The 10,898-nt window shown below is 34.1% G+C and overlaps 1 protein-coding gene across 1 annotated transcript; it reads left to right on the top strand.

Annotated features, from left to right (window-relative positions):
• Positions 1–1,133: 1,133 nt before the first annotated feature.
• On the top strand, positions 1,134–2,918 carry LOC112033810 (L-type lectin-domain containing receptor kinase IV.1; the record flags this gene model as incomplete). The annotated part of the gene is made up of 1 exon (XM_024066585.2): positions 1,134–2,918. A coding segment is annotated over exon 1 (1,764 nt), but the record flags the coding sequence as incomplete, so codon positions are not given.
• Between the last annotated feature and the right edge of the window lie 7,980 nt (positions 2,919–10,898).

The raw sequence follows: 10,898 nt of genomic DNA, 5'->3' as shown, positions 1-10,898 counted from the left end.
TAAGGACAAATACCCATTTTTCCCGTGAATTTGATATAAGAAGTTGATCTGAACAATTGAAGGAAAAAAACATTTTCCCATTTTCCTCACACAAGGCTATGGAGTTGAAAAGGCAACCTTCCCAAAATCTTGTATGCCAAGTGTCTTTGACATTGAAAATCTTGTTATCTAGGGACAGCTTTACATTGAGCTCATGTTGCTCACACGAGTTATATCTGTTTAAAAAATTATATATATAATTATTTTTAAACTAAGCTATTTTGTTTTGTCTAATCTAAAAATTTTGAACTCTTTGATTTAAGAATCCTAAAAATTTGAGTTAAAAAAAAAAAATATATATATATATATATATAATTTGGTCTCCCAAACATAATCCTTACTTCCTTAAAGAAAAAGTAAAATAAAATCCCAAATAGTAACAACAAAAATTAGCCCAAATAACAACAAAAATAGACTAAACAACAACAACATTAAACCAAACAACAACAAATGAACAAAAATTTAACAAAGAGGTCATTAAAAAAAAAAAACCCTTAATCAATTAACTTGTTCAACTTATTCCATAAAAATCATCTTTAATTTCATTGTTTTCCTAAAAAATGGTATCAAGAGAGATACCATTTCTCTCTCGGCTTACAATCGCAGCATGTAGCCTTTGTTGATCTCTTTCTTTCTCTCACTTCTTCCATTTTTATCTTCTCTAACATCATTTTAGACTCTCTCACACATTATTACCCTTATCTTAGCATTTTTAGTTTTCACTTTACCTCTCATCAATTTCTTTTTGTTTTTTATTTTGTTAGTAAAAGAAAATTATAAAATTTTATCTATTTGTCTTTTATTTTTTTGTAATATTAATATATTCAAGTTTTTTTAATATTAGAATTTGTATAATTCAAGCATTTTCATGGGTATTCTAAAAATAATTTTAAAGCCGCCACATCTAGATACTTGTACTGTTCATTTTAAGGGATGCTAATTAAGGTCCTGTACACTTTTCTTAAATGGTGTGCTCAGGAAATATTGAGACAGTATTCCGACTTTTATCAAGTCAAAACAACGATATTTTAGGAGTTTTGAGTCTTTGAGACATTTTAAATTTAAACAACCAAAAGCCATTTGTTCACAGATAAATCTTTTTCCTCCTTTTCTCAATGGCAGCTGGGCTTACATCACTTCATTTTCTGATAACTCTCTACTTCATGCTTAAGATTCCATTGTTGTTTGCTCAAGATAACCAGTTCATCTACAATGGCTTCAATCCAAAAAATCTGCATCTAAATGGAACCGCTCAAATCCACCCCAGTGGTGTATTGCAACTCACCAACAATTCACAACAAGTTGGTCAAGCTTTCTACGAACTTCCTCTAAAATTCAACACTTCTTCTTCAGGAGTAACTCAGGCTCTTTCCTTCTCCACAAACTTTGTATTTGCAATAGTTCCTGAAACACCATCGAAAGGTGGCCATGGAATTGCCTTCGCCATCAGTCCCTCTTGGAAATTCACCAATGTTGTAGCCAGCAATTATCTAGGACTCCTGAATGCCTCAAATAATGGCCTCTCAACAAACCACTTATTAGCCATTGAGCTTGATACTATAATGGGTCAAGAATTTCAAGATAAAGACAACAACCATGTGGGAATCAATGTGAACAGCCTGAAATCAATTGAATCAGCTACTGCAACCTACTTTTCTGATCAAGAAGGGAAGAATATAAGCATGGAGCTATTAAGTGGCAACCCAATGCATCTTTGGATAGACTACAATGAAACAGAAAAGTTACTGAATGTAACACTAGCCCCAGCCGGCATCACAAAACCAAACCGGCCTCTCTTGTCAACACCCATCGATCTGTCCCAGTATCTTTTGGAATCTATGTATGTTGGTTTCTCTGCAGCCACTGGTGCAGTTGCAAGTGACCACTATATTCTTGGGTGGAGCTTTAATAAAAGTGGACAAGCACAAAGCCTTGACGTTTCAAAGCTTCCTCAACCTCCCCAACAGAGGAAAAGTAAAGATAGGCAAGGACAGATTATCATGATTTTGATCATAGCTTTAGTGGTCGTGCTGATATTGGTCACTACAGCTATTTTCGTTCTGAGGAGAAAGAAATATGCAGAAATACTAGAAGATTGGGAAAGCGAGTATGGTCCTCACAGGTTCAGCTACAAGAGTATTTACAAAGCAACCAAAGGTTTCTCAGACAAGGAGCTTCTTGGAGAAGGAGGTTTTGGAAAGGTTTATAAAGGAACTCTTCGTTCTTCCAATACACAAATTGCAGTCAAGAAAGTCTCCCATGATTCCAAGCAAGGGATGAAGGAATTTGTGGCTGAGATCATTAGCCTGGGCAGGCTGAGGCATAGGAACTTGGTGCAACTCCTGGGATATTGCCGGCGAAAGGGTGAACTCCTCTTGGTCTACGATTATATGCCCAATGGAAGCCTTGAAAAGTTCTTATATGGGAATGAAAGGACAAACCTTAACTGGCTTCAACGATTTCAAATCCTCAAAGGAGTAGCATCTGGCCTTCTCTACCTCCATGAAGAGTGGGAACAGGTTGTTCTACATAGAGATGTAAAATCCAGCAATGTTCTATTGGATGCTGAATTAAATGGGAAGCTTGGAGATTTTGGCCTTGCCAGGTTATGCGACCACGATGCCATTCTTCAAACCACCCGTGTGGCTGGAACAGTGGGTTATTTGGCTCCAGAGCTTACTAAAACAGGGAGGGCAACCACTTACACTGATGTGTTTGCTTTTGGGGCTTTCATGCTGGAGGTAGCTTGTGGAAGAAAGCCTATAGAGATTCGAGGACTGCCAGAAGAGGTCATTTTGGTTGATTGGGTCTTCGGGTGCTGGAGAAAAGGAGCCATCCTTGATGCTAGTGATCCAAAACTGGAAGGTAATTATGNGGTTATGGGTACATGGCCTGTCTCTTTGATGGTGGCAAAATTGTTTTATGAAACTTTTTGCTTTCGTCGCCTCTCTCTTTCTCTGCTTCTTTCTCCGTGTACACATCGCCTTTCTCTGTTTCATCGCCTCTCTCTATTTCTAACCCAAAATACCAATCTATAAATCAAAACCAAATCTGACCCAAAATACCAATCTAAATCATAATTAACACCCAATTGATCCTCCAAATAAAAACCAAAAACCCTAAATTTTTAAATTTAAAACAGAACTATACCAGTAGCGATTCCGATTCCGATAGTCGGGTAGTGAGTGGAGGCTTACGGTGATGACAGAAGACCTGGGTGGCGCCCTTCTCTCTATCTCTGCCCCTCTATTTCATTCTTGACTCCTCTTCGTTCTTGATGCTTCATCTTCGTTACTTCTTCTTATTCTAGGGAAAGAAATTAGCGGACAGTTAGATGAAGAAATCTGACAGGAAGTGAGAGACATCTTTTCATTCTTGATTGTAAACTGCAGTTTTTAATCTCGCAATCCCTCTCTCCTTCTCCGTTCTCTGCCTCTCTATGTCTCTGTCTCTCTTTTCTGTCAGTCTCTCTTTCTCCTTTCTCCGTGTAGCAGTCTTTTTTTTTTTTTTTGGGGTCTCAGCGGTTTGTTTTTCCTTTTATACCCATAGGGCTCCAAACAGTATTTAACTTAGTGAAAAATTATAAAGTATCGCTTTTTAAAAAGTGACGTAACTTTTCTGACTTGTCAACACGTCCTTAATTGTAGGCACTCACTTTCTCTCAGCTTCGTCTATTATATATACTAGCGTTTAACCCGCGCAATGCGCAGGATTATTTTATGAGTTAGAAAAAAATCAACTTAATATATTATACTTAATGTGATGGTAAAATATGGAAGGGGATGGATGGTTAGTTGTTTAGATAATGATGCTAATATGCAGGTGTTCTTCTAAAAGCCAAACATTACCTGGCATCAACACATAATCTAGAAAAAAATGTTAATTGAAATCTAATAAGTTATAACTAATTGGTTCAAGGTTTTTTTAAAGGTTGTGGGTTCGAGAGAATATAGTTATTGAAGTATGAAATAAGTAGGAGAGAAACTTGGCTGATAAAATCAATCTGTAAAAGATTTTCCTCTTGTATTAAGAGTTGTCATAACAACATTTATTTGAAACTTAATCTCTTCCCTTGGTATCTCTATCACATAGGATTAAAAATTCTTAAGTTAGCTAGCATTCATTATTCCTAGAACTGGTCCAATATTTTCCAACAGCTTCACTTTCAATCATCACAATCCAAAATTTGGCGGTATTTACAGAGGAGCTTGACAAATTACATTGAATTAAAACAGACATGTCTTTTCACAATTAGTTGGAGCCAAACAAACTAACCTTTAATGCAATATAATCGCAATCATGTTAAAATAGTCTTTGAAGGCAAGAGTTATGAAATAAAACTTGAACATAATTAAATCAACGGCTAAACTCGTATTCACCACCAACACTATAAAAATAAAATACTAGAAGGAATATTCTAATTACATAAGTAGCCTTTACTTTCTTACAAGAAGCCAAATTTTCTGTTACATCAGATAGGATGAGCTTGTGTATAGTTTCATTTACCCTGAATTTAGTCTTATGCTACCTATATTTCTCTTAATCCACACATGGTAAGTAAGAACACGAAAAATGGTTGTTTGAACCCCTTTTTGACTTCATAAACACAAAGTATACTGTCTCTGTCTTTACTTAGCACACCAATTTAGAATATTGTTTACTAGGACCTTAGCATTGCTTGAAATGAACAAAAGAAAATTTCTAGAAATTAAAATTTTCAACGCAAAAGATAATTGTGTATACAGGATTTTGGGGAGATGTATCTTGGGAAGGTTTCTTTTTCCATGCTCTAGGATCCTAAAACTATACTTGCAAAATTAAAATTATATATAATTATTTTAAAACTAAAATGTTTTGTCTACCTAACAAAATATTGACCACTTTAACTTGAGAATCCCGACAATAATCATAACCCCAAACATAATCATTAATCCTTAATCCCTTGAACAAAAAAAATTAAAAGCATAACAATAAAAATTAGAGAAATTTTTTATCCACACAATAAAATTTCACAACATTTTCACAACACCCTTGTATTTAATTATGGTGGTCCCAGTCTAATATTTTTTTAATCTTATTTTGACCTATAATGGACTAACATCTCAGTTATTGTGAAAATATTGTAACAATTTGTTGTGCTTCTCAATGGTGTTGGCAGCTCTGTTCTCCTCAACACCTCGACTCACAATCACTAAAAGTATTATCTGTTGCTTTCTGCCTCTCTCTCTCTCCCCTCATTTTTCTCTGCTCTATTGTTGTTTCAAACTCTCTCTCACTTTATTACTCTTATCTTAGAGTTTTAGTTCTCGCTTTATCTTTTATCAGTCCATTTTTTTTCTTTTTTTTCATTTTGTTAGTAAAGGATTGTAAAACTTCATGTATTTTTCTCTATGTGTGTATGTATGTGTGTGTGTTTTTAGTGATGTTGATATATTCAAATTCTCTTTTTATAAGATTTTTTATAATTTAAATTTATTAATAAATACGCTAGATTTCTAGAGCCGCAACAACCTGTGAGCAACCTTTTTTTTCCTTCAATAATTCTGAACTTCTGATCAACTTCCTATACCAATTTCAACTATTAGAACCACCCTGAATATATACTTCACAAGAGATTTAGTTAGGAAGTGGCACTTGAAAATGTAAGGTTGAATTTAATCAACCATCTTGTTAGTTTTATTCTGTGTCAAATTTGCTTGTATTTTTGCATTTAGTAACCCTGTATTTAGGTGAGAATCTTGTAAGGGTAGTGAGTGAAAGAGTGTGAAGAAATGCTCAAGATTGAGCAAAGAAACGGGGACTCGGGACTGGATCTCGCGGGTGGCTCGCAGCTTGCAAGTCGCTAGAAACTGCACACGTGCCAAGCATGCCAGAAGTTGAAGAGTCACGCTAACTGTTGCACTACAGGACAAAAGTCCCAGGCTGGCCAGGCCATTAGCTCGCGGCTTGAACTCGCAACTCAACCCAGTCACGAGGTCAAGTTGCCAGAACACCCTGTTTAGGAAAAACTGACTCTTCGCATTCCATTCTCACCCTAGTATAAATACCCCTCATTACCACAAAATGTAGAGAGCTTCAAGAGAGAATTTTGAGAGAGAAAACCTAAAGAAAAACAAGATTGCCTCATCCACAATCTTCACTTAAGAGACTCTTTAAATTCCTGTACTCTCTTCCTCTCCATTGATACATCCTTGAGAGGTTCTTGATCAAATTATTTTCTCACCATACCCATGACTGTGAGAAGGTTCTTTTGGTGCTAAGGGAAGCAGTTTGGAAGGGACCAATGATTATTGGTTGATGCTATGGTTTATAGCAGAATCTGGTAAGCTAGAAAAGAAAAAGATTCGGCGCAACCTCGTTGGAGCAAGAAGCTTGGAGGGCTTAGGTACTTGGGTAGATTAGGCTTGGAAGGTCTATTACTGTTCATGTATCCCAACTACATTTTCTAGTGGATTATTGACCGCTTGGAGGGCGGCAGAGAGGTTTTACACCGAGGGCTTCAGTTTCCTCTTCGATAACACATTGTGTGTTGTCCTTGTATTTGCATCTCTCTTCCCTTTATCTTTACCATTTAATTACTATTGTGATTGTAATTATTTATGGTTTAAATTGTTTATCAATTATGTTATAAGTTTGTTATCATTTTTCGTACATACATTGTTTGATATAAAGCTTGAATTGGTTTTTTGTTGTTTGAGGGTCTAAACATTCATAGTATTTTCAACGCTATTTGAACTTTCAGAAAATAAATTAAATTGCTTTTAAAGTGAATCTTTTGTAAGAATAACTTTTCAAGATTAGCAATTTGGTCAAAAATTTACTGATCATCTTTGATTTGGATTTTCCAAGCTGTGGCCTTGTCCTTCTATTGAACGTTCCTCCAAATGATAAGTAAAAGAAAGTGAAGGTTTTCAAGACTAGCAATTTGGTAAAAAATTTACTGATCATCTTTGATTTAGATTTTCCAGGTTGTGGTCTTGTTCTTCTACTGAATGTTCCTCCAAATGATAAGTAAAAGAAAGTGAAGGTTTTGGATATTAAGGTTTTGATGCAAAAAAAATTCAACCAATTATGCTTTGATTGTGTCCAAAATTTGAAGGTAACACTGAAATAAACAATAAAAAGACTATTAAAAATTATAAGTATATAAATTATAGATTAAAAATTTGCAGGTTCCACATGCGTCACTTACTTACTTTATTTAACTTTTACATTTTATCTACAGTATTTTTAACAAAAAGCTAGACAAGTTGTTCCTAAATGGACACTAAATTTCTTGGTAGTGAATTGTTTGTAGCAAGTACTAGTCTAGTCGACTTTCTAAATTTTTTTTACATTTTGGGTCCGTTTGGATTAAACTTATTGTTGCTGAAACTGAAAACTGAAAACTGAAAACTGAAAATACTGTAGCAAAATAATTTTTAAATGTGTAAATAGTACCGTGGGATCTATTTTTAATATTTTTTAGTGCGTGAACAATGCTAAACAGTGCATGAACAGTATTTTTTGTCTCCTGTACAGTAAAATCATGTGATTTTATTGTTCACTTGCCGGGGGGAAAAAAAAAAGGGAAAACGCAAAACGTGGACTCAGCTTTCAGCTGAGTCCAAATGCCCTCTTTATCTACAGTATTTTTATCAAAAAGCTAGACAAGTTTTTCCTAAATGAACGCTAAATTTCTTGGTTGTGAATCATTTGTAGCAAGTACTAGTCTAGTCAACTTTCTACAATGTTCATCCATATGTTTAGTAACAGAAAAGTGAAGGTTTTGGATATTGTAGATTTGGTAGATCTAGGGTTTGTTAGGGATCCGTTTATTTTGCTGAAACTGAAATTTTTTTACTAAAAGTACTATAAATAAAGATAAAAGTTAGCTAAAATAGCACAGTGGGAGTGTGGGACCCATGAATAGTACTAAAAGGTGCAGTGAGACTCATGAATAATAACAAAAACAAATTGAATAGTAAAATTTGGAGCCAAACGCACACCTAGTAAGTTAAGGGTTGGAAAACCAAGACAAATTGTAAGTTTTATTTAGTTAGAATGTGTATTTTCAAGTTCAAGGAAAAGACCCAAGTTTTGCTCAAGGAAAAAGGAGTTTTCAGATTCTCAACACATACTTGAAAATTGTTAACATATAGCTAATACATCCTCCATCGATCGAGAATCACATAATCTATTTCTAAAATGGCCCATTAGGTCATCTCTTTGAACCCTAATTCGTGTTGTACTTTCCAGATTACATAGGGACATATTGGCATTGCCTAAAATGTGTGTGTGTGTGTGTGTGTGTGTGTGAGAGAGAGAGAGAGAGAGAGAGAGAGAGCACTTTTTCCCACAAAAGAGATCTAAACCTTAATTCTCTCTATTTCACTATTATATTAGAGTTCAAGAAGTAGATCTAAAGACTCTATCCTTGGAAATCGGTGATCAAGGTTGAAGTCACAGTGTTATCCCAGTGCTACAATTAAGGAGTAAAGCATCAAGAGATTATTGGAATCAGTCGGAGGTTCTATTCGAACACAGGTGCTTCCACCGTGAAGACTTCCATTTGGTTAAAGAGTTCAGATGTTCTACAATAGTAAAAGGTTTTACATGTAAGTTGTCTATAGGTCTAAAATCTAGGAAAATGTTTTTCCTTTAATTGTGAAACTTCTCTTATCATAATGGATTATCTTATTAAGGAAGTTTTACCTCAAAGTGTTTTTTCCGTTGTAGTGTTCTCCATTGGTTTTCCACTTTGTCATCATATCACCACCTCATTGTGATTGCTTTTGCGCAATTAGTGACATCTACTTGATATGCCTCATATGCATTAATTGTTTACCTATAATTGATAAATTGGCATAACCAGATTAACTGGAATAATTTGTTTCATTTACTATGTAATCAACAACCAAGGTCTAAATAACCCAACAAGATTCAATGCAAATAAAATAGAATAAAAATTGAACCTTTTGCTTTCTTTATGTCCAAAATTTCAAGGTAACACTAAAAGCAACAGAAGACTATTAAAACTTTTGGTCTTTCTCATTCTTCACATAATAAAGAAAAAATGCAATACTTTACACTTCTTACAATAGATTAATATTGGATTAAATCCCTGCAAAATCTACAATTTGATTTTGTAAAGGGATCTTTGGGTTATATATTTCTTAATATTGTGACCAAACTGTTTTCTCACTATTCCATGTTTCTTTTTGCTTTTGAAATTTTGCAATTCAAAATTATGTTGTCAAGAGTTTATAATTTATGGGAGAAAAATCTACACTTTATGGTGTGTTTGAATACCACTTATTTTGTTGAAATTAAAAAATTATTGCCGAAAGTACTGTAGAAAAATATTAAAGTTAGTTGAAATAGTACAATGGGATCCATGAATAGTGCCAAAAAGTGAAGTGGGGCCATGAATGATAGCAAATATAAGCTGAATAGTGAAATAATTTTAATTTTTCATTTCAATCCAAACGCACACTAAGTCCCTTCAGTCTGTCTTTATTTATTGTTGATTAATTTAAAATGTTATCAAATAAGGTACTTGTAATCTATTCTATATATACTATAAGAGATTAAATTCTATAAGGATGGGGTGTAAAACCTATGTTTTACACCATCCAATAAGTGATTGCCACATTAGCATTTTATTTAAAATTTATTAAAATTCAATACATCCTATTATACCTAATAACATCTCAATAGATTCTTAATTTGGTTGGATTTATATATGGGTATTAGAATTGATTGAGTGTGGTTGTGTTTATTCTTAAATATGTGATAAGATGATGTGGCATGTTAGGATTGGAGGGGTAAAACATGAGTTTTACACCACATCCTTATAGAATTTAATCTCATACTATAAAATCAAGCCTCTGACCAATATTTATTTTTTTTTTAAATTTCCCACATTTTTACAAATCAACATTATTTAAAAATATATATATATATATATATTTCTAACCCAAAAAGAAAACCCCAGTCTTCTTCTAAAAAAAAAAGTAAAACTAAACAAAACCCTATGCTTCCCCTCTCCTTTTAGATCCTCTCATGTGACCATCTCCTTCCCTCAAAATCAAAACCCTCTCCTTCCCCAAAATCAAAACCAGAAACCCCCCCCCCCCCCCCACAAAACTCAAATCCTCTCATAGCCACCGCCAATATTGTTGAGGAAGCTAGAAGCAATCCAAAAATCCTAATGCAACCTCTGAAGTAGGGCCTCTTCAATCTCAATCCCATCGAAGCCTCTCTTCCCCGCGGTATCAATGTAAGGCAAATTTCAAGGTGAAAGTCATGAATTTGATTTGGTATTTGATGTTTACTATTAGTTAAAGCCAAAAATATACAAAAAGACACAAAATATAGAGGAAGATACAAAAATTCAAAGGGGGTTTAAGAAGATTATTATGGAAGTTGATTGAGAATGTAAACGGCTAACAATACATACAATATTACTAGAAGATGTGAAATAGAACAAGATACTCTATACAACAAACTTACTGATATTATTAGATTGAAAAGGGCTTTTACATATGACATGGGAATTTTACATAAGGAGGAAGGAAGGGAGGAGTTCTGAAACTCTAAGGCTCTATATCCCTCCTTCATACACTGATGTTCTATTTATAGCACTCGGAACTCAAACTACAATTCAACATATTTTACAAGCAATTATTTTGCTGACAACACAAAAGAATGCATGGGCTTCCAATTTTTACAAGCAATTATTGGGAATTTATTGATTCCAATTTTTATTGGAAATTTGGAATTTATAGGTTCTAATTTGATCCAAGTTGGAATCATAGTGATCTTTGAGATTGTGTATTTGAAATTTAATGGGAAATTGAGCAATTAGTACAAAAGAT

Source organism: Quercus suber, unplaced genomic scaffold (genome assembly GCF_002906115.3).
Source record: "Quercus suber isolate HL8 unplaced genomic scaffold, Cork oak 2.0 scaffold_1310, whole genome shotgun sequence".
NCBI classification, from domain to species: domain Eukaryota; kingdom Viridiplantae; phylum Streptophyta; class Magnoliopsida; order Fagales; family Fagaceae; genus Quercus; species Quercus suber.
Note: the sequence above shows the minus strand (reverse complement) of the source record. Positions and strands in the feature narration are given on the sequence as shown.